At 51.3% G+C, this 19,143-nt stretch overlaps 10 protein-coding genes across 10 annotated transcripts; 5 read left to right on the top strand and 5 right to left on the bottom strand.

The window, feature by feature from the left end:
- Positions 1-190: 190 nt before the first annotated feature.
- MGL_0687 (uncharacterized protein) lies at positions 191-1,126 on the top strand (the record flags this gene model as incomplete). Its single annotated transcript, XM_001732042.1, has 1 exon — positions 191-1,126. One exon carries the CDS (start codon positions 191-193, stop codon positions 1,124-1,126), a length of 936 nt encoding a protein of 311 aa, XP_001732094.1.
- Positions 1,127-1,232: 106 nt separating this feature from the next.
- On the bottom strand, positions 1,233-2,068 carry MGL_0686 (uncharacterized protein; the record flags this gene model as incomplete). Its single annotated transcript, XM_001732041.1, has 2 exons — positions 1,233-1,256; positions 1,310-2,068. The coding sequence occupies 2 exons, from the start codon at positions 2,066-2,068 to the stop codon at positions 1,233-1,235; spliced, it is 783 nt and encodes a 260-aa protein (XP_001732093.1).
- Positions 2,069-2,576: 508 nt separating this feature from the next.
- MGL_0685 (uncharacterized protein) lies at positions 2,577-3,901 on the bottom strand (the record flags this gene model as incomplete). Its single annotated transcript, XM_001732040.1, has 2 exons — positions 2,577-2,950; positions 3,166-3,901. 2 exons carry the CDS (start codon positions 3,899-3,901, stop codon positions 2,577-2,579), a joined length of 1,110 nt encoding a protein of 369 aa, XP_001732092.1.
- A 1,203-nt stretch (positions 3,902-5,104) lies between these two features.
- Positions 5,105-6,109, top strand: MGL_0684 (uncharacterized protein; the record flags this gene model as incomplete). Its single annotated transcript, XM_001732039.1, has 1 exon — positions 5,105-6,109. One exon carries the CDS (start codon positions 5,105-5,107, stop codon positions 6,107-6,109), a length of 1,005 nt encoding a protein of 334 aa, XP_001732091.1.
- Positions 6,110-6,715: 606 nt separating this feature from the next.
- Positions 6,716-8,893, bottom strand: MGL_0683 (uncharacterized protein; the record flags this gene model as incomplete). Its single annotated transcript, XM_001732038.1, has 1 exon — positions 6,716-8,893. The coding sequence occupies one exon, from the start codon at positions 8,891-8,893 to the stop codon at positions 6,716-6,718; it is 2,178 nt and encodes a 725-aa protein (XP_001732090.1).
- Positions 8,894-10,230: 1,337 nt separating this feature from the next.
- Positions 10,231-11,253, bottom strand: MGL_0682 (uncharacterized protein; the record flags this gene model as incomplete). Its single annotated transcript, XM_001732037.1, has 1 exon — positions 10,231-11,253. The coding sequence occupies one exon, from the start codon at positions 11,251-11,253 to the stop codon at positions 10,231-10,233; it is 1,023 nt and encodes a 340-aa protein (XP_001732089.1).
- Positions 11,254-11,602: 349 nt separating this feature from the next.
- On the top strand, positions 11,603-13,075 carry MGL_0681 (uncharacterized protein; the record flags this gene model as incomplete). Its single annotated transcript, XM_001732036.1, has 1 exon — positions 11,603-13,075. One exon carries the CDS (start codon positions 11,603-11,605, stop codon positions 13,073-13,075), a length of 1,473 nt encoding a protein of 490 aa, XP_001732088.1.
- A 223-nt stretch (positions 13,076-13,298) lies between these two features.
- MGL_0680 (uncharacterized protein) lies at positions 13,299-14,231 on the top strand (the record flags this gene model as incomplete). The annotated part of the gene is made up of 1 exon (XM_001732035.1): positions 13,299-14,231. The coding sequence occupies one exon, from the start codon at positions 13,299-13,301 to the stop codon at positions 14,229-14,231; it is 933 nt and encodes a 310-aa protein (XP_001732087.1).
- A 783-nt stretch (positions 14,232-15,014) lies between these two features.
- MGL_0679 (uncharacterized protein) lies at positions 15,015-16,022 on the bottom strand (the record flags this gene model as incomplete). The annotated part of the gene is made up of 1 exon (XM_001732034.1): positions 15,015-16,022. One exon carries the CDS (start codon positions 16,020-16,022, stop codon positions 15,015-15,017), a length of 1,008 nt encoding a protein of 335 aa, XP_001732086.1.
- Positions 16,023-16,778: 756 nt separating this feature from the next.
- MGL_0678 (uncharacterized protein) lies at positions 16,779-18,365 on the top strand (the record flags this gene model as incomplete). The annotated part of the gene is made up of 1 exon (XM_001732033.1): positions 16,779-18,365. One exon carries the CDS (start codon positions 16,779-16,781, stop codon positions 18,363-18,365), a length of 1,587 nt encoding a protein of 528 aa, XP_001732085.1.
- Between the last annotated feature and the right edge of the window lie 778 nt (positions 18,366-19,143).

Genomic DNA, 19,143 nt, shown 5'->3' with positions numbered 1-19,143 from the left:
TATGATCCTTACAACTACTCTTCAACATGGATATGCTCAACAATTTGACTGGTGGAAAAGGTACGTGTACTTATGAATACTTTTATTTCTAACTTCGTTAGCTGGACAAGTACTTGACAAGCTGAACCCTGGTTCTCACGGCAGTAGCCACCAGGGTCACCAATCTGGTGGTTACGGATCGTCCAATGGGATGAACAGTCAGCAGGGCGGATATGGCTCGTCTGGTGGTATGACTGGTGGCTCCAACGGCTACGGTGGGTCGTCCAGTGGTTATGGCGGCTCCAACAGCTACGGCTCGAGTCGTATGGACAGTAATACTAGTGGCTATGGAGGTTCATCAGGAGGCTACAGTGGATCAAACAGTTACGGTTCCAGCGGCTATGGCAACTCATCAGGTGGATACGGTGGCTCAGATAGCTATGGTTCATCAAGCATGGGTGGCAGCGCTGGTGGCTACGGCGCTTCCTCTGGTGGCATGAGCGGATCAAACAACTACGGTTCATCCGGTATGGGTGGTGGTATGGGTCACAGCCACCACCACGGATCTAGCAGTACGGGCACTGGTGGTGGTATGAACTCTAGCATGGGTTCATCGAGTGGTTATGGTGGTTCTTCTGGCTACGGCGACTCGTCCAGCGGCTATGGTGGCTCATCGAATGGTTATGGTGGCTCATCTGGCAGCTACGGCGGAACGTCCGGCGGCCGCGGCGACTCGTCTAGTGGCTATGGTGGCTCATCGAATGGTTATGGTGGTTCATCTGGCGGCTATGGCGGTTCGTCCGGAGGCTATGGTAGTTCGTCTGGCGGCTATGGCGGCTCGTCTGGCGGCTATGGCGGCTCGTCTGGCGGCTATGGTGGCTCGTCCGGGGGCTTTGGTGGTTCATCGAGCGGTATGGGGTCGTCAGGAGGCTACGGCGGATCTGAGAGCTTTGGATCATCAGGCATGGGTAGTGGTATGGGGGGCCACCATAGCTCTGGCGGTATGGGTGGCTCTAATGGCTACACGTCCGGTGGTATGGGCGGTTCCGGCATGGGATCTGGAATGGGTTCCAACGGCTATGGTGGCTCATCTAACGGTATGGGAAGCGGCTCAGGTGGCTACAGCGGCTACGGCGGTGGATACTAAGTACGCTTGTTGTTTCAAGTCCTGTCCAATTGCACATACAACGCCTTTTTTATCACCTTGTGATGTAACTACCTTGTTTTATAAATTCGTGGAACTCCCTCGTACATCACAGCGCGTCCGTCCCATGAAGCTGACGGAGGATGTGTAAGTAAATATTCAAGTATATAAGCTTTGTATACGTACAAAAGGGACAATCACCTTGATCCATTCGTTACAAGTTCGCAAAAATGCGTGGCTCCCATAATCGACAGGACCATCTGGGCCCCACGCCCAAAATGAAGCTCCTGCATTGAGCACTAGTTCCCAACGATGATAGAGCGCAGGTGCACCGCATTCATCTTGATGTCGATCAGGAATATGAAGTGACTCAGGGGCAGAAAGCTGGTCGGATTCATTCATGTGTAAGATGTTTTCCTGCTCTCGATAGGTACGATGAGCGGTCGCATGCTCTTCCTCGTCGCTTTCATCCTTGCCTATACAATCGTTGAAAGCATCCTCGTCATCATCCAATGAAAACCTGGATCCCTGTGTTGGAGCTGGCGGGGCTATTAAATGGCTTTGTGCATTGCGACGAGGTTGATCGCCGATATGCTCGTACTCATTAGGCATCTCTGAGCACGCTAGCGCCCGAGACATACGAAAAAAGCCTAACTTGTAACCATCAGGGAGATATGCGCGAGTTCCATGGATATATCTGCCACGGAATGATGAAATAGCTTCGTCACTCTCATCAGGATCGAATCTGCTTGGGTTTGCACTTCCCATTGGGGCAAGATGGGGTTCAAGAGGCGACTCCATCAGAAGGTAGGTTCCAACAGGAGCAGGACCATTGTACTCGATAGAAAACGGCATAATATGTGCCTGGACCCTGGGCACAGCCTGTGCGCTAGAACTTGACGCGTTAAGTCGCACGGACGGTGGCAGAAATGCATTCAAACTCATGCTTCTCGACGCACCCCATGCAATGCGAACTATTTCAATTTAGTGGAAGTCGAGAAGCCACAGACGTGTCGTTGAGCGGTCAGTCAACAGATCTCAGGATCGCTGTGGTGGAGGAGATTTGGGAATCGATTTGTTTCGAGTTGATGCGCATATTCTTAAACTATGTCAGAACAATAGCCGGGCCTGCAGTGCGAACAAAGCAGGTCATTATGTTTATTGCTTTTACTCACTAGTATCTAGGAACTTCTTTGCATCAGTGCGAAGCCATTTCCAAGTCCAGTGAATGCACATATGATCCTGTTAGCAGTGCGTCGAAGCCCTGCAGCATCATGACGAAAGTAGATCTCAGCGGCGACTTCGACTTGCGCATCACTAAATAGGCATAGGATACCTTTCATGTACTTACACAGGCACTAAATCAAGATGGAAAGACGCGTTTGCTCGGCCATTCCTTACTCGAGGACGAGAAGAATCATAGTTTGTATGAAAGTGGCCTGTGTACGTTTGGCTACAAGTCTTGCAAGCGGTCGTCGAGCGGCTCTGCCGATGCTTCTGTAGATTGGGACGCTTCAGCCAATGTCGTAGGAGACTCTTCGTTGACCTTGTTTTCTTCCGCTTGCTTCGCTGCATTTTGATTTGAGACAGGGTATATGGTATGCTTGCGAGAATGGAGAAATGAGTCTAGGACCTTCTCAAGGTCCGTCGACAATTGTCCGTCACTGTTCAAAAGAGACACGTGAACTTCTTTTGCATCACCCTCTTTCGCTGCCATCTTGTCCACGAACTGCAAGGTCGTATCGACAACTTGCTTATCGCCATTGTGCTTCACACCGTGGTGCTCATCGACCTTGTTCAGATACTCTTCCCGTTCCTTTTCATTGTCTGGCGTCACCAATCGGCACTGAATTTCATGTGGCTTTTGAACTTTAGGCGGCTGAAACATATTATCTTGGCATAATGCCTCGGTTTGGACGACAAGCACACTGACATGTTAGTCGATCGAAAGACGTACTAATTGCATGTGAGTACCTCAGCCAGATTAGTGATTCTTGTGGTAGGGCCGCAGTAATACTGAGACTGTTAGCGCTGCTTTTTACGTACTTTAACAGTTGTCATTCGAGGAAGGCCATTCAAGTCGCAAATTGTGCCGTTTTGCCACACCTGTTGTATGTAGAGAGCATCATCGGTCCTGGGTGCCATGATTTCTTCCTCGAGATCAGCAGAGGGAACATCATAGTAGGGCGCAATCTGCGAGTTGACTCTGACATCACTATTCCACATGCCTAGCAGGTAATATCCCTCCGGTAGTTGCTCTCTCCCTTCGACTTTGGCCACCACATTGTTATCATTCCAATCGTTACGTGGGAACTGGAGAATATACTTCTGGTATCGAAGAACATGCGAGAAATATCCGAATTCAATATTCAATGGCCTGTCGGTAAGGTTCTTAAGAAGCTCGAGTCCGCGTGACAATATTCTGTCTGTCTCACTGCTCGATAGCATGCGCCTGTCGTCAGGGGCCTTGCTAACAAACGTGTTATCGAAGAGAGGTACACGGCATAAATATGTCTCTGCTTCAGTAATCCGATATACATTAAACTTGGCCTCACCGTCCCAGTCAGCGTAGTCAGGCGATGTCAAAGCCGGTGTTCCTGGGAGTTCGCCAAGCCACTGCAAAGCTTCTGTCCTGGGAACTGTTCTGTTCTGAAAGCGAATCACATATTTGTCTTGTAGCAAAATATTTGAAATTTCTTTCTTTGATTGCCCCCAGCATAGAGTGGCACAGGCCAACAGCGGCAACAAGGCGGCAACCTTCATCTTGTTGATGAGCATGGAGCAGAATGCAAGTGAGGCCTGAACTAAATCGAGGTGGAGGTTCGTTGATTGCATTGTCCGTACAAGTTTGAGCGCATGTGTGGTACGTACAGTATGTGCGACTACATAGTGAGTAGGCTTGGAAAAAAGGGGAGTAGGGAGCTTAGCGGTTTTCAGTCCCTCCAAAGCCCGCGCTTGTGTGAGCAGATGAAGAAGAGGCTATGTTATCGCTTTGAAGCTGCGTCGCTGCATCCCCATAATATACGCCGTGATGTGGCATGGTGCCATAGGCCGGGAACGGCCGGTATGCCTCATCGTACATGGGCTGAGGACCTGTTCTTCGGGAGCGGAAAAGATAGCCAGCGACGGCACCAAGCCCTAAAGCAGACAAAGTCCGAGTAACGGGAGACGAGAATGTCGAACCTGGATGCTTCTGGTATGGCGGAGGAGCATCATTAGGCCCTGCGTCTGGAGCCCCTCCTGGAAGGTCATTCTCTGAGCCAAGGCATGCATGAAGAAAGGATAGAAGAATAAAGATAGCGAGACCCCAAAACAGGACACTAAAAAGAATCGACTCCCACCGGCCGCTCATCCGCTTACTCGTCGGTAAGAGTTCGTACCGCAAAGCGCATGAGCCACGCAGTACATATTGGTCTTCTGCATAGTCCCACCCTTCGCACGATACTTGCACAGCACCCAGCTGTGCCCAAGGTGGAAGCTGCGACTCACATCGCCACTGTTGATCACCACGACTCTCGCATTGGATCACTGCTGGCTGGTACCTCCGGCATAAACGGCCCTCGCATGTAAGTTGTTGGACGGGTTCGAGACGCCGTGCTGTTGTTGTGCGTCCGCGGTAAAAAGTCAGCGTTTTTAGGTCGGAAAATAACACTTTGTCTTTATTTTTATGCTTCGAAGCGTCTGCATATGCACAGAAACAAGCTGCCAAGCACGCAAAAACTATAAAAAACGTTTGCCACCTGTATGCAGTCATGGAGGTCTAGATAGAGATGCGCAGTGCTGTGGTTCTCAATGCCCTCCATCGGAATCGGTTTCTCTAATAGGTGCCAGATTCTGGCACAATAGGTCTGAAAAAGTGCGCCACGATTTGATTCCGCCATGTGGAGGTGCAGGAGTGGCCGGTTGGGATTGTGCGAGTCTTTCGTTCCCCCACGCGAGAACTTCCATTCCCCACACGTTGATTTCTAGCAAGAAGCAGCGATGGGTGACGACAGCCGGCTCTGGCTAGCGACCCATGGTAAAAGCGAGAAAATTAGCGGCCCATCTGGAGAAGCTCTGGAGAGTTCACATGCGCAAGGAGGTGCAAGCTCTACGAACTGGCGTGTGCCGGACTTTCGATCGCAAACGGCTCGTGAGAGCAATACGGAATTTGATGCATTTCAGCATGAGCGTTCAGCCCTGCATGGGCCCAATGCAATTCTCAGCAACATAAGCATTGAACAGACAGATTCGAATCCAGCTCTGATGGAGCGCGCATGGCAACAGAATCCGCATTACATGTCTGTAAAAGTGCAGCAGGATGGCCACCGATTCATTGATGCAATTGAGTCGGAGCTACATGCACCTGAAGCGGGTGCGCCGTCCCATGAATTTGACTCGATGCGGCCCCTCGTTCATCTAGAAGAGACCTGGCGTCCACCATCGCCCTCGCAGGGACTTTCAATGAGCCGCGAGCAGTACGCGATGCACGAAAACCTCGCCAAATTGCAAACGGGGACCGGAAACGACATTCAACCATTCCGACAAGCCGAGAGTATTCAGCCACCAGAGGATGATGCTGCCCTGGAAGAAGGTGTGTATGCCCGCACGCCTGAAGCGGCGCTAGAAAGTGTATGGAATCCACAAAAGGCGCGTATGTCGCGAGTCGCTCATTTTCGCGAAGCAACTGCTGGATCCATTCCTTCTTCGTCTTATACCAAAGTTCGTGGACAGGCGATTGTCGACCGTCTGCGCGGCTGGCTTGTGCGCGAAGGATATGCAGATGAAGTGTACGGACTTCCGCCCTTGACTGCGAAAATGTTTGGCGAAGCGACGATGGATGCTCCGGATGCTAAAACAGAAGAACGTCGAGCTACAGCTATCCGACGTCTCGATGCACTGTACCGGCACTTATCTATATCGCAAACGGAAAAAGGAGATCGCCGAATCAATCGCGAGCGCTGTGGTGCATCGGAAATGGAAGCATGGCTCCAGAAAAACCATTAACTTGAGACAAGACGCGCCGCTATGTGTAATGCACCTACGTTTTTCATCCAAACGTGGTTCATTGGGAATGAGAAAAGCAGCTCACTATACCTTGACAGTAGTTTGAACTTTTCAAGTTATCGACGAGCATTACTGCGACAATACAAGCCTCGTAATCGATTGTGAATCATGGAATTGAATGTGTGTGTAATCACCCGCAGTCTATCTAACTGATACTGCATTTCAGAGTAGTTGGTGTCCTGATCGCTTCGATGAAGCCGTAGTATAGCATGGCTCGATCAACCAGTGTACTGTAGCCACAACTTAGAATCATATGCGCAGATCAATCACGACCCAATTCTTCATGCAAGTAACATTCTCTGAAAATTGCACTATCGGATCCCTAATATGAAACATAGACGTACAAAAGTATGTTACTTACACAATATTATGGAAGTGCGCCAAGGCGAATGCCAAAAGCATACGCACAAGTATTACAAGAATGGTGAGTGTCATTATAGCATGAGAAAGGTGTATTTGATTTTGCTTGAATATACTTCATGGTGTGATCGAGAAGAGTTGTAGCTTAGAGAGAGATGTACACAGTGGTGAAGGCCATCAAGGCACTCACCATAAGAGACAACAAGAGGTTCGACGTATGAACACTGGAAGCAGCATCACGACTATTGCCGGAAGCATCGCCATCTTTCGACGCCTTACTTCCGGAATTAGGCTGAGAGTTTTGGTTGCTGTTATTATCGTTCTTGCCATCGTCGTTCTTGTTACTCGAGCTGTCGCTCTTATTGTCGTTCTTGCTATCACCGTTGTTGTGTTGTTGTTGTTGTTGCCGCTACTGGCACCGTCTTTGTTATTACCGTTTCCGCTTCCATTGCGATTATTGTTACCATTGCGAGTTTTGTACGAGTCCAAAACGATTTCAGACCCGATCTCCGCAAGACCATACACGAGAGACATGAAATGCGACGAAACAACAAACGGTACAACAGATGCATCGATGACGCGCAAGTTTGACGTGCCGTACACCCTCAGGTTCTTGTCCACGACACCGCCTTTGTCCTTTGGAAGCATCACCGCTGTTCCACTGATGTGGAACTCCGTCTGAACACGGCCCCGAATAAAGTTTTCCCAGTCGGAATCGCTCGACACATCTTTGCCAGGATTTGTCTCCTTCTCCAGATACGAGTTTAATGGTGCTGCTTCGCCAATGCTACGAGCGACCTTGAAACCTTCGCGCAGCATGAACATGTCTGACTCTTGCTCGAGGTAGCGAGGGTCAATGTTTGGAGGCTCAAAAGGATCCTTCGAGTTGATCATGACAGTGCCGCGTGAAAACGCGTGTTGCAGTGCAGCTTGGACTTGGATCTTGCCAAATGCCGTGGAGAAAAGGATTTCCATTGTCGCAATCTGATTCTGAATCGTGTCCAGCACAGTCTGGTAAGTGAGATCGTAGCCTTTCTTCACAGAGTCGGGAGCTGGCAATGCATTTACGGCCTTCGACTTGTTACCCTTCACCTGATCAAGGTACGTGCCCCATTGATCCTTCATGACTTGTGAACCATTTAGGTAGGCCACTGCACTGTTTGTGTACGAGTTGACTTCCTTAGATTGCTTCAAGTCCTGAGGAGGCAGCTTCGTAGTGCCTTTGGGTTGCCACTCAACACCACCAGACACGTGATCCTGTAAATTATAACCGACACCTGGCAAATTAAGTACAGCATCAATACCCTTGGACTTCAGGAAACCTTTTTCACCGATACCTGAGAGTTGAAGAATTTGGGGCGTATTGATGGCACCGCCACTAATGATGGCCTCACGCCCGACTTTAACGGTGTACTCGTCAGAGTCTGGACTCGATTTGAACTTCACTTCCGTTGCCTTCAGCTGTTTACCACTCTTATCAAAGTTGATCTTTGTAACCAAATGCTGCGTGAGAACGTGAAGATTCGAGCGATACACGAATGGGTCGTAGTAGCCAGTGCGCGAGAAGCTGCGAGTCCAATTTGTTGGGTTGATGTTCGACGTCGCAACATACGTGCCGAGATTCGTACCAGCATATGGGTCATTTGCGAACGGCGCGGCAACATCGACACTAGCATTGATGAATGCACCAGTACATTCAAATGGTACAGCGGGCCAGCTTGCATGGATAGGGCCATCCTTGCCGTGGGAATTCGGCTCAGCCACAATTCGATCGACATCTGCCACAGAACTCTTTGGTTCTGTGAATGTCTCAGATTTTTTCATGGCCCTGTACATGTTGTTCCAGCCCCAAAGTTCCTTGTCATCCACAATTTTGCCCCAGGCGTCCTGCTCGCCCACACTGTGGCGAACGTAGTACAGACCATTGATAGCACTGCTACCACCCAGAACTTTTCCACGAGGACAAGACGTCACCCGATCGTTAAGCTGAGGCTGCTTAACAGTGTTGTACTTCCAGTTCATGTACGTCTTGCCAGGTGAATTGTACAGGTTGGCTGCGGGTATATCAATCTTTTCCGACTCGTTTTTGGCAGTGCCCGAGGTACCGGCCTCAATGACAGCGACTGAGATATCAGGGTTCTCAGACAAGCGAGAGGCGACAACCAGACCAGCTTGGCCACCACCAATCACAACATAATCGAATGTCTTACCATTGAGTTCAGACGGGTCGGTTGAGGCTGCATTTCTCTTGCGCAATTCGCGATGAAGCTCCAAATGCGGTTGACGCTCACTCGCCTCTACCAAGGCAACGACCAATGCCAGGCATGCAGCGAGGAGGAGCACTAAGGGCTTCTCGCACAGCATGGCAAGTATAGATAATTCGCACTAGTAGTAGGGGGTAGTAGTAGTGTGATGGGAGAATGTACGAGAGTGATTCAATCAGGGCCACTTATTCTACCGACTCAGAGCGATGAGAATATGAATTGTGGCGAGACTGCACGTGTTTTATGCAACATAGACACGGATGGCAGGCATGCCGTCGTCGGAGGCATAAAGAACCGACCAATCCACCAACGGGAAAGCGACTCTATTCAAACTCTCACCCAGCTATTCAGCGCATGAATATCATTGGTAAATATTTTGTTTTATTCTACACTTCGGTGTTGCGTCGACTTCTTGGCTCAGCCTGTGAACCCCAGACTCTGCATGCAATGTCACGGCGTTCCCTCCGCTAAGACACGTGGTGGCTGAATAGTAATTTACAATGATACCAATGACATGAGACGTTGTGCGTGCAGGACATTCCACGTATATACTATATTTGCTCCCCCAATTATCTAGCAAGCCACTTGTGCGTTGCTGTGTGAGGGGAAAGCAGGCCAATGAGTTTGCGTGTTAGGTACATGTATATCCGATTCATGGTAACTCATTCAAATGATCAACAAGGTCCTTACGATCCAACTCGATAGGTATCTCACATTTTTTACGCCGGTTGTTAGTGTCGACGCGTGACATGTGAGTCCCATTTCTTCATAATCAGTGTGAGCAGAGGTCTCTCTCTCTCTCTCTGTACAAGGCAAGCACGGCTGCATATAGCGTTTGCGGGCAAGGCGCGCGAAAGCCGTCCTTGACGATTCTTTAGCCCTTCGTCTTTCTGGGGTAATGTACGGCATCGGATGTATGTAATGGCTTTTGTAAAGTTAGTTTCACGAATCAAACAACCAATTAGCCCTATACACACGCGACGTTAAGTCGTACATCACGTATAACGCCAGCATGTACTGAAACTAGCAAGATTTATACGCTTGCGTCGGAAGCGAAGCCATTGCAAAAACGGGGCAACACATTGGATATCCTGACGAGGTTTTTTTTATCGATCAAGAAACGTAGAGAACGATAGTCCAGAACAAAAGAACCAAGCGAAAATCGAGCAACGTAGGACGCAAAAGTCCTAACACGATGATCCCTAGACTGGCGGACGTATTGCATCGTCGGTAGGGTGCTACAAAATTGGATGTGGTCGAGCTAGCGTGACACAAAGAAGTGGACTACGGTAGATCAAAAAGGGGGCCAGACGGAAGCATATTTGTTGTCATACAGAGGGTTGCGGTTTCTCCAGGCGGGTCCATGGTCATCGACGAAGATGAAGTCTGAATAAAGCGCGAAGGCAGGAAGAGGCGGGCAAAACAGAGTGTCCAGGTTTATTCAAGCGCTTTTTTGGCCATAGTGAGAGCTCCTTCTTTGGTTTGATTTCCACCAATGAAGCCGGACTGATGAACGAACACACAGGACGGAATGCCACTCAGTCCGCTGAGCTGCTCGTCGCGAATACCTCGCCAAGCCTCAGGCAGAGCCTTACGGCTCTCAAAGCTCTCGAGATTGACAGGCACTGCTTGTACGCGCCATTTGTTCGACTCATCAGGGTAGACGATGTAGAGTGGTTTCTCATCGTCGGGAATGTTCATGCTTTCCTCAAGATCAAAGATGTGACTCTTCCATGCTACAGCACGCTGGAACAGAACAATCCGACCCTTTTCATCGGCACCATCAAACGATTTGCGTGCATGAAGAGCGTCGACAACGAGCTGACGGGCAGGGAACCAACCATCGACAGCATCGTTCACACGGTCAAAGAACTCTGAACCTGCCATGCTCGAGGCGCGACGGAAGCGGGCCAAGAGATCGGCATCATCCCATGTCTCGTTCCAGCGAGGATTCATGTAGCTTACTCGAGAGGAAAGGTCTGTGCGCGATCGGTACGCAGGCGGTTCACTGACTCCAGGGTACAGAGGTATTCCATTGTCGTGGCCATCGATAGCCTCGACAAAGTCATCATACATTTTTTTGTATAAAACTGGGATGCGCTTGTCATCAGCTGAGCAGTTCAAGTGCGCTGTGAGGATATCACGGCCAAAGTGCTTCCAGACAAGTCCGGCACTGCTCAACTTCGTCTTATGCTCGGCATCAAACGTCTCGGAAAATCCGCGCTGATGGTGGTCGTACCTGTGCTTTTCAGGCACGTATTCGGCACCTACATCGACCACAATGGTGCCTTTAGCGATTTCGGCTGGATCACGCGTTCGTATGAGCTCGGCATCATGCAATACAGGCAGCTTCGAGAGCAGATGCACAGCAAGTGCCTCGTCTGCATGGAATGTGCCGGAATGTGTCACAATAATAGGCCGGTGACTCGACTCGAGCTTTATGCGTTTGGCGTCACTCATGAACCGTGTGCAACGACGAAGGAACGAGGCCGATGTCACGATGGCTGAAGAGGCAATGAGTATGGAAAGAGAGGTGCGTTTCGTGACGAACCCAGCTGGTTCTGCCAGCTTCGAGACGCACCTCCACGAAAAGTGGGAGAGTGTGTGCATGCACGTATGTTTGCATGCGTGTGTGGAGAAACGAGAGATCCGCCTAGCATATAGGTCAGGAATTTACCGCGACAATGCGAGATTTTCCTGGTCTTTGAATTTCTTGCATTCTCTCATTCACACGACATCCACCATGAGTGACGAAACACATTTTCGCCCTATTGGTGAGCAAGTCCTCGAAAATGAAGAAAACAAACCGATGCATGAGATCGAATCACTGTGCATGGAGTGTGGGAAGCAGGGCATCACGCGCCTGTTGCCCACATACATCCCATTCTTTCGCGAGGTGATTGTGATGAGCTTTTCATGCCCCCATTGTGGAAATCGTAACAGCGAAGTCCAAAGTGCTGGAGAGATCCAACCGAAAGGATGCACGTACACGATCCACATCACGACCAAAAAAGACATGAATAGGCAGATTATCAAGTCGGAGTTTTGTACGCTGAGCGTCCCCGAACTGCAGCTGCAAATTCCAGCACGGCGTGGCCAAATCACAACGGTTGAGGGCATTCTGCAGGATACATTGCGTGATCTTGGTATGGATCAGCCCGTGCGGAAGCACTTGCAGCCTGATGTGTACGAGAAAATTGAGGATCTCTGTCGAAGGCTGCGTGAGATGCTGGGCGAGCGCGCATCGGACGAGACAGACGTATCCGCAACCGCCACCGAAGATGCGCAGCCACTCAGGCCATTCAAGGTCGTACTCGATGATCCGTCCGGCAACAGCTTCGTCGAGTACACGGGCCCTATCGAGAGCAGCGGCGGAGCTGACGTGAAATGGAGTAAGCGAGACTATGCACGCACCAAGGAGCAAAACATTGCGCTTGGGATCATGGGCGACCCACAAACACAAAGTCAGGAGGGAGCAGCAGGATCACAGGGTGCAGAGAATGGCGGAGCGAACGGTGCTGGCGGCGGCTTCGACAAAGAGACGGGTGAAACAGAGTTTGACAACGAGCAAATCTACACGTTCCCGGGCACTTGCTCAAGCTGCAATGCGCCTGTGAACACGAACATGAAGAAAGTGAACATCCCTTACTTCAAGGATATTCTTATCATGTCGACAGCGTGTGATCACTGTGGCTACCGCGACAATGAAGTGAAATCTGGCTCGGCGATCAGCGACCATGGGCGCAAGCTTACGCTGCGTGTCAATGACAGTGAGGATTTGTCTCGCGATATCCTGAAGGCCGAGAGTGCGGGTCTGTCTATCCCTGAAATTGATCTGTATCTCGCCCCTGGCACTCTTGGCGGCCGCTTCACGACGCTGGAAGGTCTTCTCCAGAACGTGTACGATGAACTGTATGAAAAGGTGCTTTTGCGCGGCGACTCGGCTGCCCAGAAGGATGTGAATGCATTTGAGGGCTTTCTTGGCAAGTTGAAACGGGCCATAAGTGCTGAGGCGTGCCCGTACACGGTGATTCTGGACGACCCACTCGCCGACAGTTACATTCAGAACCCGTATGCGCCAGATCCCGATGAGCAGCTGCATGTCGAAAACTATACGCGTTCTTTTGAGCAGAATGAAGTGCTGGGTCTGAATGACATGAATGTGGATCATTACACGAAGGATGCATCCGGGGAGGCGGGTATGACCCAGAAACAGACGGCATCGCCCAAGAATGCTGCCACACCGTCGGCCACAGACGCGACGCCAGCTCCCCCTGCGTAGAGGGAGCTTTCCAGCTTTTTTTTTTTTTTTCCTCACACAGATACTCCCTCTGCCCCATAGCGAGACGTGCACGACGTATTTCTCATTTTTGTCTTAATTTCTGTGTCTCAATTTCTGTGTCTCTCTCTTGTATCATGTATACATAGACAGCCGAAGCGTGAATGAGAGCTTCTCCCTCTGTCCAACAGAGTTGGGACGACACGTCTCTTTTTTACTCCACAACATGGTGTCGTCGTTGACAGATCGTGAGGCAGAAGACTACCTTGTACTGATACTCAGTGATTCCAATCCGCCGACAGGCGGGTTCATTGCCTCAGCCGGCCTCGAATCGTATTACTCGCATGGTTTCTTGACACATGGTCAGGACCAACTCGTGTCATCGACGCTATCGTTCGTCGAGCACACGCTAGCCAACTATGCCACCAGTGTGCTGCCGTACATGTGCGCAGCTTATGCTTTGGCCGACAAGTACGTGCAAGGTGATGAGCGTGCATTAGATGCTATTGGTAGGCTTGATTGGCATCACCACACGCTCCTGCTGAATCATGTGTCGCGCCGAGCCTCTCTGATCCAAGGCATGGCGCTCTTGACACTCTACATGCGGTCCTTTGCGCCATACCCAGGCGCGAAAGACGACGAGCATGCGCAACCAGAGCCGAAATCACATGCTTTTCGTGCACGCACGTTGGTCGAACAGCTTCGCCTGCGCATACGGCGTGGCGGAGCAAAGCTCTCATCGGGTGCCATGTCTCTTTCAGCCACCGAGCTGGCGGGACATCTTGCCATCTGTACGGGGGTGTTTTCTTGCTGTGTTGGTCTCTCCGTGGAGCGCATGATTCATGTTAACCTGTTTCTACAAGCGCGCAATCTCATGTCCTGCTCCATCCGGCTCAACACCTTGGGGCCGTACCTGGCACACCAGCTTCTGGCAACGAAACTGCGACACGTTGTGTCTCGAAGCGAAGCTCTTTTGTCTCGGCACGCGAGTGAAAAGCTCGTCTCATACGCATACCGGGACACGAGTCAAAGTGAGGACGCATGGCTTGATGACGAACTCGACGATACTGATATGGATGTGGCGTGCACGACGTGGCCTTTGGGAGATATTGTCCAAGCGCGGCATGACCAGTTACACTCACGGCTATTCAATAGCTAGTCTACGAGGAATCACCAAGGAACGAAGTTTCTGCACCAACCCATCGATGCGACGCATGATCAACACGACGCAAACGACAAGTGCACAGATACAGCCTGCCGTCGTGAATTGGAAGACGGAGCGATAGCACTCTTCACCCTTGAGGCAGCGGTGCACATGATGACGACCTTCAGGGACATTGGAATCGTATATTCTGATGGCGTTGAACATTCGAAAAAGAACAAAGAAAAAAAAAAAAAAAAAAAAAAAAAAACATAAATAATAAGAATAAAGAAACACTCGTGTTAGTTGCCCGACGATGAAGGCGCGCGGATCTCTCTCCCTCTCACTCGCGCACAAGCAAGCGTTACATACCTTCCAAACATGATATTGTACACATTCCCAAAAATCACAGGCGCAAAACTCATCCAGCCCCAATTCTCACTGAATGAGCTGACGCCGAACCATTCAAACACAAGCACGGGCCCCAAACCAAACAGGAAGCCGTACATGAGACCGGTCATGGCCGACACAAACAACAGACGGTGCACAGTAGTTATCACACCGGGCCAAGCAGCCAGACTTTGCGACGCAATAGCCAATAGCACGATTGGTATCAGCAGCAGCGTTCGATACGATGCACGCTGCGTCACATAGACTAGATAGTCTGACACGAGCCCAATCAAAATCCGACCCAGCGCATTGCCGACGCTGATGCAAGACACTTGAAAGGCCTGGACACGCTGCACGGCCTGTTTCTTGCCGGCCTTTTTCACGAATTCAGCACCCACACCAGTGAGCGACTCAAGCCATGTCTGTAGTGGTCTTCCCCACTACCAGCCTGTTCTCACGCTCGGCATGGTCCCAAAGTGCGCGAGTTATGGTGCCGACATTGTTGATGAGCAAAAGGCCTGAGCCACTGAGAAAGCCTAGAATGGTAAACAGAAGGAGAAAGTCCACATTGCGCACAAGTTGCAGCCCTGTAATGTCAGTTGTGCCGGGATCTCGCTCGTCTATGACTTGGTCGTCATCCGCGTGCCCATACTCGGACTCGTGGACATCGCGGATCCATGCTATAACACGCGCACTCGTCTCCGAAGACGAGCGCATGCGGCGTAGAGGCTTGCGACCCGGCATTGCATCTCTTTCTGGGTCTTCCCGATCTGGCACACGCTCATATTGTGACGACGACGCAGTCTGTTGCGCCTGCTCACCCTCACTGGGCGGCACAATCTTGATCAGCATCATGCCGACAATAAAGCAGGAGAAACTGCCGAGTGCAAGCATGTCCAAATATCCTGTAACATTGCCGGTGAAGAACGTGTGTGACAGTGTCGAGTACACAAAGGCACTAAGCCCAAACGCTGAGAGTACAAGTGCCATAGCTGATCCACGGTGGTCTTCTCCCCAACTCTTGGCCTGCACATTGATGGCTGCATTGTTGCCTGCTGAATTACCCAGACCCGTGCACAGACAAAAGAAAGAGAGCATCAGCACAGGCATATCAGTCCACGCATACTTGTGCGCTCGGGACAGCATACCATAGCCTGTTAACACCAGAAACGCACCACTGATCACAGCACCATAGGGACCAGCTTGGTCAATCCATCGTCCCCATACTGGCCCGGACATGTACATGCCCAAGTTGCCTGCGAGACCAAGGATATTGAGCTGCGTGCTCGACAGATGCAATGCCTCTTGAAGTTGGGGCGCGTATGAACTGAATACATAGGTGCTGCCTGCTGATAACGCAATAATCACGGAGCCTAACAGCGACACCCAGCGCCGTTGTTGCCTCTTGATGTGGCTCATGAGGTCTGACCTAGCAGCGACAATGGATGCGGGTCGATGAAAGGGTAGTGAATGGATGGCAAGGCTCTGTCTGTAGTAATGAAGCGGACGTGCGCGCGTGAGCGGTCCTACAAGGCCTTAGAACAGGATGCTCAGACTACGCCCAGGTCGAAATGCAAGAGTGTGGAGGCGGGTGGTGGGGCCATGGCTTAGGAAAAAAAAAAATAGGACAAAACGTGCATCACTGATGGATTGATTCAGCAGAAGTGGGGTGGGATGAGAGGACAGACCGAATTGCGGAGTTCGTGCGTGTTATTGTGAGCATTGGCGACGTGCCTTTGTGTGAAGAGCTGAACCGACGCAGAGACACGACGCGTTTCGATGCCGGGTGGCGCATCACAGGGCGTGCTTGCGCGTCTCGGCATCGGGGTAGCTCAGCGAATAGGTGTGCAGAACAGCACAAGGCCTGATCCCTGGTGGATCCGATATGCAAATCCAGTGTTGGTGGCTGTTTGTATCATGTGGACGTGTGCCATCTATGTGTGGCGAGTATGTTATCCGATGATTGCGCAGAAAGAGAGTGCGTTGGGATCCAAGCGCGAAGGCATTGGACTGCTGGTTGGATTCTTAGTTCCTTGGGTTATGCTGTCGTGGTGTTTTGCCACAGTGGTTGCGTCGCATCCTGGCTACGTTCGAGACTTGGTGACTGAGGCAGCGGCGGCAAAGACATTGGATATAGAAACAGGCTGCGTTGTCACTGCTCCTGCTTCTGCCACCATGCCCATCGACATTGAAAGACAGCCTGGCGCGGCTGACCATAATGAAATAACGCCATTCAGTCCAGACAATGCCGACAGTGTGCGAAATACGCGCCTTTTCTCACCCATCGAGGAGCGTGAGCAGCGATGGCGTGAGCTTGAATTGAGTCTCGACATGTCACCCATGGATCCAGAGGCGCCTGTCTCGCACGACAAGTCCCACTCTGTTCCCTTATCGCATGTGACGCCGCCCTCTATGGTTCAAAGCTCACTGCTCACAGACGACGAATCGCCTGGCCGTTCATTGACCGTGCCGCTCAACTCGTCTCCATTGCAAGGGTCTGCTATCATAGCCCCATACTCGGGCGAGAACCAGAGTCCAGCACCGCGCCGGCCTCCTGATACAAAACCCCCTGCAGATTTGAATCCGTCTCTCAACTTACAAGGAAATGCCTATTTGCATACAACCGGCCAGGCGACCTCTGTTCCACAGGCATGGACCCATGATCTGTCGTCTCAACGCATGCCTCCCTCGGCCACACACGTTGCTCCAGCGCCAGCATTCGACACTCGATTGCCCGAACCACACCGGATCCCCCCTGACGTACCACTGTACGATCCTGCACAGCTGTTTTGTACACAGTGCCAACGTGCGCGGCCTCCTCGAGCACATCACTGTCGCAAATGTGGCACGTGTGTTCTGCGGATGGATCACCACTGCCCGTGGATCGGCGGCTGCGTCGGTGCACATAATTACCACTTGTACTTCATGACCGTGCTATGGGGCCTGATTTTGTCTACATACGTGATCGTCAGTATGGCACCACTCTTTTCCCGTGGCGTACTTTCGCAAGGATCGTCGTCATCATGGAGAGATGCCATCCACCATTGGAGTGTCGATGGATTCATGATCAGTGTTTTTGCAATAAGCTTCTTTTTTTTCCTCTTCACCGGCTCTCTCGTATCTGTGCATATCCATATGAGCGGCCACAACCTCACCTCGATCGAGCAACGAGCCATCAATTCTCTCCGTACGCGTGAAGGCATGGTGCAACGGCGCTACTTCTCTGATGCGGGCCAAGGCGGCTCATTAGGCCGTGGCCCTCTTGCGGCTTTTCGCCGACTTCGCGCTCGTCAGCGTATGCGAAAAGCATGGAATGACGAGTGGGGGCATCCGCTGCGCGAAGGAAACCCATGGTGGATCGGCAGTATCGCTGAGTTTGAGTATTCAGTATCATCTCCCAGCGCATGTGAGCGGGAGCGGGAGCTCGAGAAGAAACTCGGCTTAACACGCTCTGATGCCTATGCACACACGCCTCAGATATATGGCGCGTGTGCCTTAGCCACGCCTATGACAACGTCCCGCTTACTCCGGCAGCGTCAGCAACACCATCAGCCTGTTCCATCGTTTTGGTTCGTTGGTCCACCGTACCTGCTGAACATGCAGCTGAGTTTAGGGCCTCCCTATTCATGGCTCTTTCCAATTTCGCGCCGAAGCCACACGGGCGTCCACTTTGCGCTGAATCCACGTTACAGCCAGGACGGACTGTGGCGACCACGCTCACAATGGCCCTCTATCACAACTACATCACCCTCTCGTACATAGACTGGCCTTGGCCACTCATCATCACCCAATATTTCCCCTTTCATGCCCATTGCAGGTTGCTGGTAGTGCGTGTCTATTTCACGAGCATCTGCTTAGGTAATAAAATCCTCGGACAGACCACAAAATAGGGGGCCTCGTGGCATCATTCTCGCGCCTCACCGCGTGCTTGTACAGTCGCTGTGCAATATTCCAGGCTGACTGTCCAGGCTCCACTTGCTCCACCCCCATGTCTCGTACGACGGGCGGCCGCTTTGGCCAGGAGCTCGAGTTGCAACGTAGCACGAAGGAACCAGTGTATGTGTGGCGACGTGAATGGGTTGTTCCCTCTGGACTACATCAATCATCCGTTCAGGCACAGAATCAAGGACAAGGGCAAGCGCAGCAGGGTCATGCTCAGGGACAGGTTCAGGGCGTGTCCTTAGGCCTCGCTGAGCGATTGGGACCCGATGCCGAGGCTATGCGCTCATCGACACCCGTTCGCATCCTCAAATGGGTCCGAACGAGTGACCAGGCACATTTTGATGACAACAATCATGAGCAGACACGCGGATCGTCAGCTCCGGCTCCCTCAGCAGAGCCTTCCATGGCCGAGAGCCCCCAAATGTGACGACACAAGTATCCATGATCCCTCTCACGGTCACTTTTTTTTTTCTCATGTACCTCCGCACTTCCCTTCCCCTTCGCCTCCAACCATCTTGTCACGTAACTTGTCTGTCACATCTAGTTCAAGCTTGAATCGCTACTGGAAGACGAGTAAGACTCGCTAGACTCATCAGAC

Source organism: Malassezia globosa (genome assembly GCF_000181695.2).
Source record: "Malassezia globosa CBS 7966 chromosome Unknown mgl_sf_1.2, whole genome shotgun sequence".
Lineage (NCBI taxonomy): Eukaryota > Fungi > Basidiomycota > Malasseziomycetes > Malasseziales > Malasseziaceae > Malassezia > Malassezia globosa.
The sequence above is the reverse complement of the archived record's forward strand: the minus strand, read 5'-3'. Positions and strand labels throughout refer to the sequence as shown.